We start from the raw sequence: 19,182 nt of genomic DNA, 5'->3' as shown, positions 1-19,182 counted from the left end.
AAAGCTTAATTTATTTTTTGGTCTTATGAATGTCACAGAAGACAGTGACATGAAATTGGTAAAACCAACGTGTTACATTGAGGTTGGAGAATTTATTTCTACAGTCGTGGGAGTAAGTGAAAATGATGTAAATGTGAGAGAAGGAAGAGAACTAGCCACAGAGGGTTGGCTATCTCTAAAGTGATGCTATAAAATAAATAATGCACTTTACCGACAGGCCCATCAAGAAGCTTCCATATGAAAAACTGAAACATGAGGGCATTCCCTGAAATTCTTATTATTAAGGTTTAGAGTCTAAAATTTTATGAAACAATCATTTACCAATTTAAGATGAAACAGAAAACAATTACAAAAGGCTATTTTTGTCTAGATGATTATCATGAATATTAGGCTCCCTAAGGAGTTCTTTATGACATTGGTCTTTATAGCATCATAAATAAAACAGAACACCACCTATGGAGTCCACAGAGATGTGGCACTGAATGGAATATAGAAACCCTACCACAAGTGACAAAAAGAGAAACACACTTCATGACAAATAAATAAAGCTCATGTGTCACAATGAAAGAAACAAACCCAGATAAAGCCAGAGCTCAACTAAGAGCTGAGTGCTATGGAGCAAATGCCACAGCATACACAATCCCATCCCCCAGAAGCCAGTTCCACATTCCAACCTGAGAACCCTCCTGTACACATGCTGTCACAGAGAAAGTAATACCCTGATGGATGCTGTAGGCTGTGATTGGAGATGATGCCAATGGTAGACTTCTTATACACTCTCATGGGAAATGGAGAATTGCCTGGATGAAGTGGCAGAAAGAAATGGGTTATATATTTTTTACACTGGGAATCATAATCCTGGGAAATTAAGAAAAGACCTATGAAAAATGTGGTGACGAGATGATATCATCTTCTTCCAAAAGTCTTTGCTGATACCACAATTCATTTGCCTTTCATTACTTTGCTTCTCCTTACGAATATACATATTTCAAGTAGAAATTAATTCTCCACAAAATCAGTTTTAAGAGAAAAAAATCTGTAACAGCTGCAACTTGCAAAATAAAAATCAAAGAAGGCAGCTGTAATTCTATTGACTCAATAAATTCAACTTTGTGAAACTATGGGTTCAGTCATGCTATTCTTTCAAGGCTTTTTCTTAAATTTTAAAGTGAAAAGATGATGTTCTACCGGTGGTCTGCATATACTACCCGTTATTTTAGATAGTGTCATCTTTCTGTTTTTTGCATAACATTATAATATTTCTGGGGTCAGAATTAAGCTGACAGTACTGGCCTGCACATATTAGCTATAGTTGCCTGCACAAAGCAAACATGTGTAGAAATATGTTATGTCTCTAAAGTAACAAATTAAGATTTTAAAATTCATAGGCTATTAAAGTCCTTTTATTTACTAGTCATATTTTGAGGTACATATACTCCTTCTTAGTAACTCAACAGTGCCCCTGTTTTGGAAAGAATATTCAGTCTGTTAATAATATTTCAATGAATCTGGCTTATAAAAACAGAAAACCAATTTATGCTCTGGTTTAACACAGTAAGAAATGAAACCCCTAAAAAGGCAAAGAACATAGATGTCAAATTTCATGTAAAACATTTTGTTAAAAAAACATGAATTTCAGAGTGATAAGCTCTTCTAGATTATGAACACCTCATAAAAATACAAGTATCAAAGAAACCATTTTCCTGAGTAACCTAATTAATTTTTTAAAAAGGGAGCGAATTTTCTGTTTTACATAAAAATAGAGGAATCACATTATTTTTTCATTTAATAACCAATTTTGGATACTTCCCTACGTCTGTGGTTAATGGGACAGAATTCGCACTAATGTAATGTAAATCTTCAGCTACCAGAGACAGACCTATACAGGTCTGCAAAATGGAATCTTTGTCTTTAGCTAACGTGAATTTAGCTAATTAACAAATTACCTGGTTCAAAGGAATCTTTATGGAATTAAGGTGGTGGTAACAATCAAGTTGGCTATTTGGGCTTTAAGCATTTTGATGCGATACAGTGACTACCAGAAAAATGTTACTCAGAAACAGTGTAGTATGAAAATATAGAAATTTCCCCCTAAAACAGCTAACTTTTCCCCTTCAGTACCCTCATCCCTTTCAGCCAAATGCGAAGTGCAAGGCAAAATAAATTAAGGCAAAAGGAAAATAAAATAAGAAAAATGGTGAGGGCGAGCATGTTATTGACCATGTAATAAAACACGTGCAAAGTATACCTCAGATACACTATAGGTAGATGAGCACGAGGGAAGCCGAGCCTGGTTTTGCAGTGGGGAAAAGAAAACACTGTTAAAGAGGAAATACTATAGTAAGGGTCTCAGAAGTTTAGACGGCTCTTTCACCAACACATTTGCCAGATAATAAAGTAGCCTTAGAAGCAGACACTTGAGTTTGAAATGTCAAGGTTCAAGCTATTTGAGAACCTCATGATAAAAAAAATATCCGGCTTATTAAAAAAAAAAAAAATCCATGACGGAGATGACTCCCTCTGATCAGAATGTGGTATGATCTTGCTGAAAAGATGCTCATTTAAGGTTAATAGAAAAGCAGAATGCTAGTCTATGGCATCACACTGATCTTCATTGGCTTAACACTAGCAAAGTACATGTGACATCATTTACAGGATGACTCTACTGTACATCTGCCTATTATTCTATAAAGAGGGCACTAAAGCCAGCTCAGTATTACTGAATCCATATATATATATATATATATATATATATATATATATATATATATACATACATACATATATATATGTGTATATATATATCCATAGACACCAAAAAAGATATAAAAACTTAAACACAAAACTCTTCTCCAGGCTTGTCTTTTATCAGAATGTTTCATTGATTTTTTTTATACAGATATTTTATATTTAAAACCATGTTTAATCTTGATAACTTTAAATTGATAATTTTCTGGCCTGTTCTTTCTTTCTAGGTTGTCACACTGCCATGTTCAATTCTAGGGCCTCTTCTTTTATTAGGCTGTCAAAATGTCATGTGAGCTAAATTTTAAGTATGCATTCTCTACTTACAAAATTCTTCATGAAGTTCCAAAATACAAAGTTAGGGTGGGGAAATGAGGGTATAGGACAAAATGGCACAGTGAAGGAATCAGAAATGCCCTTATTATTTGATTTGTTCTTTAATTGTATTTCCAGAACCCAGCACAGCTGAATGTAGTAGGCACTCAATAAGTGTTTATTGAATGAATGTAAAAACTCTTTTTTTCTATCCTTAAAAAAATTGAACCATGTGACATAATATTCAGGAGGCTTTACACTTACCATCACAAAGATTTGTGAGAAAATGTATGACTGCCTCTTAATGGGTTACTTTGAGCTAGTTTCCAAAATATGGTCAATTCTCTACATATTAAGAAATTACACCTTTTTTTCCAAACACATACACATCTGATTTTCTTTAGCAGGATGCCATTTCTAAGAAAACCTTGCGCTGCATGTTTGTTCTGTTTCTGTAACTATACCCATAAAACTGAAAAACTTTATCTTTCAAAACAGTGTCTTGTCTTTTCTCTTCTTTTCTTGTCTTTTTTTTCCTTCTCAGTTCTTCATTTTCTATTACTAGGGAAATTTACTTGTCAAGGAGATCTTTTATTAGTACCTTATTTTTGTATTATTCAGTTCCGAGAAAGGCAATTCTGCAGTAAGCATTACCTCACAGACTTGCTACTCCCACTCTAAATGTTTTAGGCTATTGTAGGTGATTTTTGTAAGTATTAGATGTGAATTTTGAGTTTGAAGCACAAAATAGATTTCTGTTATTTTCCAGTAGAACGGAAACATCAGAATTATATTAACTTCACATGTTAAGCGAATTCTAATAAAGTTAAAGGTAGCAAAATTTGCCTGTTTTCCACAGAGATAATCTTAAAACTGATTTACTGCCATCTTTACCATTATTGTAGTCTGATCATAAGACATCATCTATCAAGGTACTCAGAATATTACATATTATAAAATAAACGCATATTATTAATATGAGTAAATGCCAAAATGTCCAAAAATGAGGACTTAAAAGGCTCAAATCATATTCTACATACAAAACCAAAAGATACAGAAATTTGCGTAAAAAAGGAGACTATACAAACTGATGTTTACTCATTGAAAAGGTACTGAATGTTTATTAACCTAAGGACTAATGTTCTAGCTGTTCTACTTCACCTCAAAGTTGGCTGATTCAATGCAGATACCGTCTAGATTTTTAAGTGCTGTATATCAAGACAATATGTATTACTTCTTCCTATCTGCGTATCTTTTCCATTTGTACGAAATTTCTTATAGAAGGAGTGATTTTAGGTGAGGTCAAACAGGAAATTCAACAGAAATCAAAAGTTGATCATGGTCTTCAGGGGAACTATCTTTATTTATTGAGAAGTAATGAAGTAATAAGCAGAAAAATGCAATGGATACAGCAAAAATACTTTAAAAACACAATTTTAAAAAAGTTTAAGAGAGCAAAAATGGAATTTATTGTTATACATTAAGGGGTCCCCAAAGAAGATCAATTTACAATCTATACTTTATCCATATGATAGTTTTATATTTGAAGGGTTTAATGGTAATTCTATAGTGAGTTTACTTTGTGTGCATGTGTGCAGGTGTGTGGCATGTAAAGAAAGAGTAGCTAGGAAAAAAAAGGCAATGTAAAAGGGAAGAATAAAAATGTAATGGTAGACTATAGAGGATCAACTCTTAAACACATGCTTCCATGAAGAATAATCTGAAACCATCCCCAAAAAATGAGCTCTCCTTTTCTCAAGCTCTAAAATGAAGATAATTTCATGTAGCCTCTACTATAACCATTTCTTTATCAATGTCATTTTGACACACTAACAAGTTATAGTAGTTCTTGGCAAACTTTTTCTATAAATGGTCAGATAGCAAATATTGTAGGTTTTGCCTGCCACGTGGTCTTTGCTGCAACTGTTCAGCTCTGCTGTTGTACTGCAAAAACCACCAGATTATATGCAAATAAATAAGTGTAGCTGTGTTTCAATAAAACTTTATTTTTGGACACTAAAATTTGAATTTTATATAATTTGCACATGCCACGAAATGTTCTTTTGATTCCCCCACATCATTTAAAAATGTAAAAATCATTACTAGCTGTGGCCCACAGAAGAGAAACGGGGTTTGGTCAAAGGGTCTGCTGACCCGAGTTACAGCATTAATTTGATGAATATAAAAGTGCAAAAAAACCCACCAAAGACAATACATCAAAAATATAAGTGGTGATTGAGAACTAAGGCTGAAATGAAAATACTGATCTTAAAAGATCTATAAAATCAGAACCATCTAATTCATCATTAATATTAGCCCTATTTTATACCAGTCTTATTTTGGCATTCAGGAAATTGCTAAACATTTAAAAACCATATTGAAAAGAAATTGCTTTCTGACTTGATTCAAATATTTTTCTGAAACTTGTTAAAAATATATGTAGTCTTAGTTTAAGTGATAATTCCTCCCTTAACTTCTCCCACTTCAAATAATACCATCTTTTTATTTGTTAGCATAAGTACTTATAATTATCATAATCCTTCTACTTCATCACCTTTCTTTTAAGTTCACTTATGTGCCAATAATCTGTGTTTATAAGTCATCTTCTCTTTTACTGTTTGTGAAGGCCTTTAAAAATTAACACATTTGATTATTTATCTGTATATACTTATAGCTAAAAAAATTTATCATCATATTACATAAACTGAGTGAAAATACAAAATTTGTAGCTGTGAGGTATTTTTACTACTCTCCTTTCTTTCCTTTCTACTTGTCATTATTTCATGAGCAGTTATCTATCTCTTTTCCTGAATATTTTAACATTCAAGCTTTCCAGGACTCAATTTTCCTTTACTAATTAACTCCGATTTTGTAAATTTACCTTGATTTATATTATCTAAACAAAGAATTAGCTTGCATTATCTTACCCTGTGTTATCTAGTTTTCAACACTGCTTAAGTTGTTCTTCAATCTTGTGCATTACTTTTAATATTCTTCCTATTAGATTCATGCATTTGATTAAATTTAAAATTGTTTTCCTTTATGTGGTTTTATTCTTGTCATTATTCTCAACAGATTATCAGTGTAAGGATTTGTAGTAATTTTTGCAATCATTAAATTAGGAAAACTCGGCTTAGGTACAAAAATGATAATTTTATTATTAATATTACTAAAAACCCACTTGGGGTTCAGAAAACTTCAGCTTTGTACATTGTACAGAAAAAGATGATACATTCTTAATTTATAATTCAACAATAATGCATCTTACTTTTTGCTATAGAAGAGTAAATGTGGATAAATAACTATATAAATAAAATTTAATATCATTGATTATCCATAATAAACAATATGTAGGGCTCTTTCCTCTATAAAAAAGTAATATATTGTATAGATGATACCAATTGAAGCATAAATAATTTAATTAAACCCTTATCCCAAACTTCTCAATGATGTCTTACCTTCTACAAATATTAAATATTTAAGTGGCAACATGGTTTTGAATTTTTCATCTTATTGAAATATTTTGCAATATTTCAATTAATTAAAAGGCACCCATGGATTTGCTCTTGTGAACACCTACAATAAATTTTCACAAAACTGAATGATGACTATATGCCAATTTACCTTATTTTAGAAACAAAATCTGTGTATAGCCTACTGAGAAGAACTTCATTCTGCTTCTAAGCAACATTTTTTAAATATACAAGACATATTTTAAGGCATTCTGGGGCAATAAAAATTAAAGGGGAAGGAGAGAAACTGAACATTCAGCTAAGCATTTGACTTGCATCTTTTCTTAGCTGTACTCTCTAGAGAAAGTATTATTTGCTGATAGTTTTTGTCCTCATACTTTTCTAATTAATAGGCATCTTAGAATGATATATCTCAGTATCAATCTTTTTAGAATAAAAGGTAATCAGAACAAAATGTGACCCTGTGAAATGAAACAAAAGATGAAGATACTGAAATTAGTCATTATGTACTGTACCATATAGTATATGTATAGAAAAAAAAAGAAATTGAAGAGTAGCATGAGATATACTAATTTGCAAAGCACCGAATTTTTAATTTAACTCAAGTCTAACAGTAACTCCCTATCATATTACCTGAGCAAGTCTCAACTTTCTAGTCTTGGTTTGATTGAAAGAAAAATAATATCAATTCTCATGATTGGTTAGGGAAAGTATGGCACTAAATACTTATATTAATTAATATTATCAGAATCTTTTTAATGGTTCTAGAACAATATCCAGGTATGTTTAGACTGATGAAATCATAAAATTCATGCTAATCTTGTTTTTTTTAAAAACGACAGAATAGATTCTGAGGGTGATTACGGATGATCATTTAAATTCTCTAAGAATATGCACAGAAAAGAAGGGCTGACTCAAAAGAAAATAGAAAAATGAGACACCTGTTATATTTTCCTTCTCTGTTTAGCTATTAGAATTTAATGTTCGATTAATAAAACAACTTTTGACTCTAGTAATCAGAAATTTAATATAGACATATACATAATTATGTATATAATTAAAAACAAGCTGAGAAACCAGAGAATTATCATATCAGTATTATTTTTTACTCTACCCTTTGTAACAAAACCATTATAGCAATATGAATTGAACGTATGGCAATAACCTTGGGAGAAGTAAATCAGGGCTAGGATTCATAGGGACTTTTAAAAAAGGCTCAGGAATGGAAGGTCGGGGCTAAATAGAGCCAGAAATTATTTATTATAATAATTTAACTTCTCTTCTGCCATATTTATGCCATTTTAGAGATTTATTTCCATTTATCTTGAAAAGATATACTCAGTAGAAAGACCAAGTATTCCAAGTCTGAACTATCAAGTCTAACAAAAACTATTTTTGCCTATATGATTATATCATGTATGTACAGTACTGAGTGGCTATATGGTATTGTTCTCCTTCACAGTGTTGTACTGTGTATATTAGCCTTTATCTCAAGTGTCTGAAAGATGTTACATGATGGTGTTTCTGGTGAAGATGCTTACTTTATTTTTAAACAAAAAACGACATAGTTAATCCAAAAGAATCTGAGTTGAGAGAAGTCTATTAATTCAGAAAAAAAAAATGTGTCTACTTGCCAGAGTACCTATGATGACACTCTAACATTGATCATTTTCCTTGACAACTGAAATTGAATCATGAAGGCTCTATCACTTGGATCTAGCCCTTCATTTATTATCCTGCTGACACATCCAACAAGGGGCAGAAGACCCGGTCAATGGAAAAGCTCCAAATGAAGTCTCATGAAAAGATCCTTGGAAAAGAAACACAGATTTTGAAAAGAAAGTTTTTATTTTGTAATGGAGCCAGAATGTTATTAAATCAATCGCAACGTTAGTGTAGTTTAGGGGTCCTCTACTCTGCCAACTTAATCTATGTGAGCATGAAGCTGCAGCTAGAAAAGAAAGAAAAGATATAGGGAGAAAAGAGACAGAAAGTAAAAAATATGGAGATGAGAGGACAAACCAATCAGATTTGGAATTACCAGTCAGCAGAAGTTTAGGAAAAAAAAATCACCAAGTGAAATCGTACATTTACTCTGAGAGAGTATCCTTTCACATTGCCTTCTAGGTGATCTCTGAGCTCCTCCAGCTTTCGATGGAGCTACATGTAAACATCAGAAAATGAATTGAAAAAGCAACTTGTTCTCTTTTCAGTTTTCCTTTTTCCTTTTAAAAATAAGATCATAGCATTATACATTTCTCACTGCCTTTGGCAATCATTTTAACACATCAAAGATCTTTGTATAACAAGAATACATGTTCAACAAACCCGTGACTAGGAAGCTAACATTTTATTTTAATTATTGCATCTTGTCTCCCCAAAGCGTTAGAGAAAATAAACATTATAACTATCTTTATAATCCCCTAGAGATTCACTTTAACATTTTCTATTAGGTAAAAATATGGAGTAAATATATTTAAAAATTATGAAATTTGCCTTTTTTCCCAAACACATTTTGATTTAAGGCTGCATCCATATTAAACTGATTGAACCCTAAAATGTATCTTTTGTTCTTATACATAATGTATGTATACACATAATCATACTGTATATATACTTAAAAACAATAAATGTACAATTATAACTTGAAGTTCTATACACCCAAAAGTTGAACTTAGAGATAAATAAACACACGCGCACTCACACACACAATCCAGTTTATAGCAGATGGTGCTGCAGTTATGGATGCCATTTGATCTTTATTTCACTATCAGTAATTTCCACAAGTTATGTCACTCTGCACGTTTTCGCTTCAATCTGAGTCATAATCCATAGTCTAAACAATAATAGATTTACCTTTCCTTAAAGACACAGGCAAGATATGAAACCTCACAGGTGGACAGTGAGGAATGCTTACTGATATATCATCAGGATACATAAACTAATGTTTTTCTGATTAATTTTGACTTGCCTCTTTTTTGAAATAGGCATATAATCAACACTTCCCATTCCTCCTGATTATCCTTAGTGAAATAACAGTAAAAAAAAAAAAAAAAAAATGCTACCCGGTATATAGCAGTGTTAGAGAACAGAGAGGATGGCTTGTCTGGAATAAAGGACACAAACATACAGACACACCTTCATCCATGTGCACTCATGTGCGTGCACACACACAAAAAACAACAAAAAAGTAAAATTAAGAAGGCAGAAGAGGCAAGGAGAGGAAAGAGTACAGAAATTAGTGCTTCATAAATTGTTAAATGGGAATAAATTGGAAGTGCATAAAATTTTGAAATGATTTAATATTAGGCCTCAAGGTAGTTATTGAATTTGGGGACATTCCAGCGTAGCGAATTATGTCATTTTGATTAATTTAACAGTTACTACTGTTGTAATAACAAGTGGGATTGAGGTATGAGAAGCGGTTAATTTGGGAGGAGAATCGTCTGTGTATTTTAAAAATTCAAATTTTCTAACTTGCATTTATGGTGGCAGCATTAAAAGTTATCAATGGCTATGTCTGTGTTTCTTAAGGGTGATAACTTGTTTATCTTTTTCATGGTGATTAAATGTTAGAGTATCGAGTGCCCACGATATATTGACCCAAGATATTTAACAACTAGTAAATGGGACCATCAGATCAGAAATCTTTAAGTTGTACATTAAGAGATCACTACACAAATGGGCAAACGTTTAGATATATATCGGTCTCTGTTGAGTGCTATATAAATTTTTAACTTTAAAATAATAAAACAAAGGGGAGTAACAGTGCTTAAATACTGTTAGCTATATGTAAGCCCATTATACTAGCATCATATAAAATTCCTTTTTTCTAATTATTAAGATTTTATATATATAAAATACATGTTATTAACTCATAATAATTGTTTTTATGGAATAAACTATAGATAGTAATGACAAACAAAATTTAATTACTTTTTATTAAAAAAACGTAAAAAGGGGAGATAATATGCTGAAAATAAATATTAGTTCTCTGTGTAACAGGACCGTAACACATAGTGACATCAGTCAGAGGAACGGTTTACTATAGAACCCCAAATTATAGGCACCTAAAATAAGGCAGTTGCCCTTTTTGTTTGTGGTGCCATTCAAAGCTAGTTACTCGGCAGCTTGCCTTCAGCTGGTTGCTCTATGTGTAGCTGAAACAAACAAAAAAAAATATGACCCAACAGCCAATAAAAATATTAAAATAAAAAAAATGGGATGGTGAAAAATGGAAAAAGCCCCCTTCCTCCCACCACCCTCCAAAAAGGAAGAAGTGTAGGCTATAGACAAAATCTTGCCAAAAAATGTTAGAAACATATTTACTTTGAGGGATCCAACTCTACTAGCAACTCCTTTGCTTTCATCCGGCCGTCTAATTTGCTACAATGAGGGAAGATGGGTAAAAAAGACAGAATAAAGAAAAAGTGAACTTAAAAATTTTTCTACGCATTAGTAAATAATACATGCAAAAACATCAATTGACTCTTGAGGTATCTCTTACGAGGTCTAGAAGTTAACTAACCCAGAGGCCATTATGACATGCTCTGCAAATATGCTAGTCACTAGAATTCAATCTTTGTCACTATTCCTGAGATGAAGAAATGGGCACTTACTTTCAGTTATCTTGGGGATTTCTGATGAAGCAGAATCTGGAGTAGTGTTACATTTGCATTTGGCTTATGAAAAACAAAGAATTACAAATATTCCTATGCATATAACTTTGTCTCTTTCAGTGGTCTAGTGTCTATTCCATAGTATTATGAGAAAACATCAATGATATGACTAGAAACATGAATGTTCCCCAAGTGGAAAGATCAGTCCTGACAAGCATCATTCTTGATAGGTGACAGAGTGAATCTCCTCTGCTTGCTGATCCAAGCATTGAGGTTGTTCAGCTGTCACTGAGATTCCCAATTAAACAATTGTGCTGCCCAACCAGAAAATTTTAATGCCAGACCAACGTTAGATACAGTCACTCCCTCAAAGCTTTCTGTATTTCAGCTGAATTTTCCTCTTAGGACTGGGGAAAAAGTTAAACTGCTGTTTTAAAAACTTGTTTCATATCACTATATAAATGAGAAAAGGAAGATTCTTAAAATAAGGTGTTTGTTTTATTAGATGAGGGGGAAACTAGAAATTCCTTTGCTTTTTAATAGAGCTGTAACAAGAACGAATATTTTGTCTAAAGAGTAAGAAAAAAAAAGGGGGGGGGGGACAGGAAGGTAACTTCAGACCAAGTGGATTCCTACATGTTCAGGATGACGGTCTCCATTCAGACCAGAGGAGGTCAAGTTGGCTGTGATGCTCCTGCTTGTTGGAGACAGTAGGGAAGTATCAATGTGATGCCATGTTCTGAGTATTCAAGTCCTCAGGAAAAATAAGAAAATCTGACCATGCTACAAAACTATATTTCCTGAAGGCATGCTATAGATTGTCTGTCTTATCCCTTTTAGGACATCTCTGATAACATATGAATGTTGCTTAGAAATGAAAATCGAGAAAACTGAGAAAACTGAATTTTCATTTCGAAAAAAAGCATCTTGGCATATAAGGTGTCAATTTCTGGTTTATGTGATACAAAGTTATTTAATATTTTTTATTAAATTTATTGGGGTGACATTGGTTAGTAAAATTATATAGGTTTCAAATGTAAAATTCTATAATACATCATCTATATCTTGCATCTGTGTTCACCACCCAGAGTCAGTTCTCCTGTCACCATATATATGACCCCCTGTAGCCTCTTCTACCACCCATCTTCCCCCCTTACCCTCTGAAAACCACTAAACTGTTGTCTGTGTCTATGAGTTTCTGTTTGTCTTGTTCGTTTGTTGCTTTCAGTTTTATATCCCATATGAGTGAAATCACCTGGCTCTAGACCTTTTCTGTCTGACTCCTTTCACTTAGCACGATAATCTCAAGATCCATCCATGTCATTACAAATGGCAGTGTTTCATCTTTTCTTATGGCTGAGCAATATTCCATTGTATATGTACCACATCTTTTTTATCTGATATAGTTTTTACTAATTCTTCTGCATTAACTAAATGTTATCAAATGATAATCACCAATTCTCATTCTTCTTAGTCAAACAGAATTCTCAAATTTAGAAACAATGGATACATTAGAATGGCTACCCTCTTAAAGAAAGGGCCTCGGGATAGAGAGCGAGTTCCTAATATCTAGTTATTCTCCTGTGCTATTTTCTTTGACCTCAGAGAACACCTTTATATCAAAATGTTTCCCATTTTAAATGGAAACTCACAATATCTTGATCACAAAGATAAACTATGTAGTTTCCTCTAAAAAATTTAGCATAATGCTTCATGCTGCTTTCTGAAAACTTTCAGAAACTGTGAAGACGGTCAGAACTGTTATATTGTAACAAATGAACACTAATTTCTACATTGTCTTTTATTTCTAGAAGGCTTAAAATTACATCAACTCCAATGACATGAGCTTTTTCAAGGCTACATAGGATGTTAATGACAGATCTAGGAACAACATCCACAGTTCCTGATTTCTAGCTTGAAGTTGTATTCCTATAATGGGCCTGGGAATAAATGGGTTGGACAAAAATTGATGCTTATAAGAGGATGTATATATATATATATATACACACACATATATATATACATATCCGTCTATGGAAGAAATTTTATGTTACTATATTTAATTATGTAAAAAAGTTTTCCTAAACCATTTCAGTTCCAAATGTAAGTGAAAGTACAAAAACTTGAAGAATAAATTATAAGAAAAGACAGCCACCATTGAAAAGTAAACATGAAAAATAGACTATAATACTAATTTTAAAAAGATTTTTGGAGCAGATAGCTCATGTGTCAATGCTTGATATCAATTTTATGTACATAAATATGACTTTGTAAATTTGTAACTATCATAAGAGGAAGGCTTTAGAAAACCGATATGGTTATCAAAGCCAGAAGTGGTTGTAATGCAAGTGTCATGTGACTTTTTTGGCTTCTGAAATAGGCAATACCTAATACTGAAAACCTACAGAGAGAATTTGAAAAAGATTTGTCTCCTAAATAGTAAAGTCGAACCAATAGATTTTAAAATGTAATGTCCTCATTTATTCTAGCTGACCCTTAATCATCAATTATGATGGAGTAGAACAGAAATTCACAGCTAATACAAATGCCTGCATTATTTTTCTTTGATAAGAACTTAAAAGAAATTAAAAAAATTAGCATTTGAATAAGATGCATTAATTTACTCTTGATGACATTATAAAAGCCTCACATTGTTAGCTAATTTTATACATATTTTTCTGTGAGACTAAATATTCTCTATCAGTAACTAAGAGACGTTAAACTGCAAATGTTTCTATTACACATAGGATCACTGCAATATAAATGAAGTTTGAGAATAGGATGTAAAGAATGGTAGGGATTACGAGTTGGTTTAAATTACTAATTTATTTACATATATTGAAAATTAAAAGGTTAGCTGCAAAACAAAAAATGTTATCACTAGTAATTTTTCTACCCTGAAGAAATCCTTTTACAAGTATTTCACTGCGATTGTAAATGATATAAACCAGAGGATCAAAACCATTTCAATCTTCTATTGAGCCTCTCAGCTAGAATATTTAACAAAATATTCATTAAAAATAGTCTGAAAATATTGCATTGTATTATTACTTCTTTTGCTACATTCTGGGAATCTTTCTTCAGGGATTAATTACTGGGCAATCTGTCCTTAGGAATTAATTACCAGGATGTGGCCTGTAGAGCAGTGAAATCATTCCGCTATTTGTATTCACCTTTTTAATAAGAGTTTGGATTCTAGAAATATGCAACAAAAGAGATTGTCTGAAGTTAATACAATATGGGTTGTTGATTCCCTTTGATTTAGCCCAATTCTCTAAAACAGAGCTCACTATAAAATCATTTCCACTGCTAACAAGGTAAAGACTTATCTCATCCCATTCTCCCCTCTCTTGCTAATAATAATTAGTTGTGTTATTTTTTTTATACCAAACATACAGATTTTGGAGTAGGAAGTCAACTTTATATTAATTAAAAAATATGAAATTTCAAAGAAATTTTAGACTTGTAGAAGCTTGTAGTGCCTATAACACTGAAAGTATGCATTCACACTTTTCTTTAGATACAAGATCTTCGGTGAAAACATTTGAGAAAAGGTTGTGTATTTTGTGTGTTTGTTTTATTCATGAGAGAACTCAGGTCTACAGAAGTTCAGTGGCTTTCTGGAGACTTATTGATAAAAGAAAAGCACAGCTGGTATTAAATTCTCTGACGCTCAGATCTTTTCATTAAACTTAGGCTCTCACGCATGGAATGACTAATGTAGAGCGCTCCTCCTCCTATCATGATATATTTTCTATTGATTTAGATTAAGATTATGTAGATTAAACAAACATTTCCGTTTGTTTGCCCTAAAGGCTGAACTGTTTTGTTTTTAGAATTATCTAGCTTATGTTTAGAATTACCCTGAGAGACAAATATTTTTAACCCTATATTATTATGCCATTTAAAAAAAATTTATTTTTAGTATGGGCATCAATGACAGGAAATAAAGATTTTTCTTCGAAATTATTTATCTTCCAACCACTATCACTCATTGTATTTTGGTATAACTATAGATTGTTTCTGGTAGTTATGATTTGGAAAAGGACATTTTAAAAGAAAGTTTTCCTTGCGACCTCAAAATTTAAACAAATTCATGTAAATTAAAAAAATATTCTTTAGGAACTAGTTAACATTTCAATTCACTATATTTCAGCCCTTTCAATAAAACTAATGCTTCACTGTAAAACAATTCTGTTTCACTTGTGGCTTATTAAGGCAAAGTAAAACAAAATATCAGACATAATATGCACTAAAAATATTCATTGAATGAATTTCTGAATTAATGTGTGTTTTGTCTTTAATGAAATAGAATGAGTGTGGAGAACAGATAATCCTGAAGTTTTGGGTGAGAAAATACATGACCAATTTTAGAATATGTATCATCTTAAAATATAGAGATCAAGAGAATAGTTTAGTTTCAGATATGCTCTTTATTAAAGTCATGAATGAAACATGACTAGTTAATTATACAGATTTAAATCATGGCTCTGTCTAATAAATTCTGCGGCTGAAATAATGATGGCACAGGTTATTTTTGTTCAGCTGCTTTTGCACAAAACATGCTCCAAACAATTGAAAAGAAGTTTATAGGAATCAAAGCTATTAAACTGAAAGCTAGTACTCCTAATTTCATGATTCCTGGCATTTCTACAGTACTCACTTCCCTATCTTCCTATAACTTGAACAAACTATAGTGGATACCAAGAGAAATCATTATTTCATTAAACAGAGACAGGCTTGACCTAAATAAGAAAGATCTTAAATGAAGATAGGACATTTTTTGGGCTGATAATCTTTAACTTTATGTAGTAACATGGAACTCAAAGGCTTAATAAATAAATGTAAATTATTTTATATTAATTGGACATTAATATAATATCAGAGAGGAGGGCTGAACAGAATGATGATATTTATTCAGTCAGCATACAATTTATTTCAAAGAAACAGATTTATAGGCCTACAAGGGACTTTACAGGTTACTTAATTTAATACCACAGTGTTACAGATATAGAAACTGAGGTCTATTAGTTCTCAAAATGTTATAAAGGGCAGACTAGGGCTGATCCTTAATATTTAGTGCCTCATAATGCAATACTTTTACATACTCAATGTTGTTAAGTTTTCAAACAACTTTGGATCCATAATTTTTAAATGTCTGCCAGTAACCAAGTCAAATGCAAATGCTAAAACTGCTTCTTCCAGAATATCATTGAATTCAATATCAAATGAATTCATCAAGATGCAAAAATGATCTCTACTTGGTATCCATGTAAATTATAGGAATCAATGACATTAAAGTTCTGCATATACTTTTAACAAAGGTAGAATTAATAAAAGTTGTTAAGTTCAATTAAGACAAGACTCTAAAACATTTAACTTCCAGAAGATTATCACAGCATTATTTTTAAAACATATGAAATACGAAACAATTAAAATATCCAAAACAGGGGCTGGTAAAAAAACAACAACTATGCTACATCCACAAATTAGAACAGCTAATAATATTAATAATAAAGTTGCAGAAGATTATTTAAAAACATGTAATATGAACATATTACTAGATGAATGAGATAGGTTCATATTACTAGATGAACGAGACAGGTTAAAATATTAGTTTAATAATTATAACTAACATTTAGTGAGCATTTCTTATATTTCAAAGACTGATAGTGATTTATATAAATTTTAAAATTTAAATTTTAAAACAACTCTATGAGGCAAATGGTGCTATTATTTTTCATTTTACAGATGAGATAATTAAGTTTATAGAGGTGCAGTAACTTTCCAAAGGCCATATATCTAGTAGTGATAAAGCTGAGATTCATCATCAGGCCTATCAAATTCCAGAACCTGAGCTCTTATTCACTGCCTTCCCATTATGATCCATTTACATAAAATATTTGAATGCATAGAAAAAAATAACAGAATGATATACAGCAAAATTTTGACAGTCATTATTAAGGGTAGTCTTACAGGAAGTTTTTCTTCTTATATGAGTTTTCTAGATTTTCTAAAATGAGCAGGCATATTTTTTTTGTTTTTGTTTTTTAAATGAAAGAAGAATCTTGCTATTTATAGACTGTTTAAGCTATACAACTGTTAACTCTATAGCTAATAATTTCTGGTGAGCTATATCTTCTCATGCTAATTAAGCAAATGTCATTTGCAAGTTCAGATTTCAGAGTGGCAATTATACATTTCACAGTTAAGTTATACTTACTTAGCTTCAATGATAAATATAATTCTGTGAACACTAAATAATTAGAAAACGATGGGGAATTCCATTTTCAATTATCATTATATATAAAGGCAGAAGGGACACTTAGTCAGATGAACGAAGAAACAAAAATCAATGTAAAATCATATATAGTTAGAAGAATGTCATAGAGCAACCATTTAAAATGATTTGTAAGTTCAAAACTAATAGCTAAAATATATTATTATTATCTAATTTCAGTTTTATCAAAATATGAAATACTTAACTATACTGGGTAGTGCCTTTCTCATTAAAAAAGCACATGAGAGATCCATCCTTTATTCGAAAGTCTCAAAAATCTGTTTTGCTATCAAACCACAATTAGCAAAACAAATATGTTTTTATAAAGAAGGAGAAACTAGACAATAATGAACAAGAGTGGAAATCAGTTACTCAAAAATCTACAGGAGCCAGTCATTAATGCAAATGAGTAAAGTAGCCTGGAGGGTGTAAAGAATGCCAGCTGAATATTGATATATGTCAGTGCTGGCCCAATACTGTCTATCTGAGTTTTTCAGGACAAGCTGAAAAACTGTACTTTTATTTAAAAGCTCACCAATTTTAAATATTCTAAACTGATTTTTAAAAAAGAGCCATCCCCAATTATATCCTTAATAAAATGTTCTTCCAACAACTAGGTTATGACTCAAAAGAGGGCCCGCGGGATATTTATTAGTGGACAGAATAACCTGGGGAAACATTAGTTGTTATCCAATTGCAGAAGTAGTATCACATTGGAAACGAGTAGTTAGCTGGGCATTACAATTTCTGATTTAGTATCTTCAAAAGACTTCGTGAAGTCACTCATTTTGAATCAGAGAGGAGAAACTCTATTCCCTGCTGGATCACAGCGTGAGGGTGATTCGTTTATAATGTTTATGCATGGTACTGGTGGTCATTTATATAAAGGATAATATCTCTGGACTGAGAATATCACCATAACATTGTTTTAATGGAAAATGAGGAAAAATAAGATTCAAAATACACAATTTTGACCCAGGATATTTTTAAGAAACATAAGTATGTTGGTCCACAGTCCCATGAGGGTCCCCAAGACCCTTTCAGGAGTCCACAGGGCCAAATTATTTTAATAACAGTACTGAGACATTATTTGCCTTTTTCACTATGTTGACAGTGTCACTGATGGTACAAAAGCAGTGGTGGGTTGGCACCTTAGTGCAAATCAAGGCAGTGGATACAAATAATATGAATAATCATTGTATTATCCACTACCATGTACCAACAGTTAAAAATATCTATGTTTCAAAAGAAAAAAGCTAGTTTCATTTAACATTGTCCTCAATGAAACAGCAAATACTAATTTAACTTAATGTAAACTTGTCTCTTGAATGTGGCAAAATGAGAAGTCCGAATAAAATACTTCTGCTGCATACAAAAAGATGACTGTCTCAAGGAAAAGCACTTATACAATTGTTCGAGTTGCAAGCTGAACTAGCCACGTTTTGCACAGAACACCATTCTTACTTGAAAGAATGAAAAAATACTGACAAACTGATTTTTCAGACTTACATATTTGGTAGGTATATTCTTGGAAATGAATGGAATGAGCCTATCAATTCAAGAAAAACAGACAGGAATTGTTGTTTTGCCAAAGATAAAATTCTAGCTTTTAAGTAAAAATTAGAATTCTGAAAACACATATTACTGTGAGCTTGACAGCTTTCAGTACTTCCAAGTCTTTTTTTGATGAGCTTGGTAGTTACATTAATGAAAAAATTTTTTGATATAATATAATGAAATATGTCAACAC

General features: G+C 31.8%; 1 protein-coding gene across 33 annotated transcripts in view; it reads right to left on the bottom strand.

The window, feature by feature from the left end:
* The window catches only part of GPHN (gephyrin), a 431,232-nt gene that overhangs the window by 142,394 nt on the left and 269,656 nt on the right, over positions 1-19,182 (bottom strand). For 9 of the 33 annotated variants that reach the window (XM_074327336.2, XM_019733612.3, XM_074327339.2 and 6 more), the window contains one exon: positions 10,863-10,919. The exons of 5 other annotated variants lie outside the window; for them this stretch is intronic. In XM_074327336.2, coding sequence (XP_074183437.1) covers positions 10,863-10,919 — 57 coding nt within the window. Of the gene's footprint in view, positions 1-2,248; positions 2,291-8,621; positions 8,694-10,862; positions 10,920-19,182 lie in introns of all 33 variants that reach the window. 19 more of the 33 variants (XM_074327330.2, XM_074327331.2, XM_074327333.2 and 16 more) reach the window with 4 other exon arrangements.

The sequence above is a fragment of the Rhinolophus sinicus genome, chromosome 3 (assembly GCF_057876585.1).
Source record: "Rhinolophus sinicus isolate RSI-liver-muscle chromosome 3, RSI-T2T, whole genome shotgun sequence".
In the NCBI taxonomy this organism is placed as follows: Eukaryota; Metazoa; Chordata; class Mammalia; order Chiroptera; family Rhinolophidae; genus Rhinolophus; species Rhinolophus sinicus.
The sequence above is the reverse complement of the archived record's forward strand: the minus strand, read 5'-3'. Positions and strand labels throughout refer to the sequence as shown.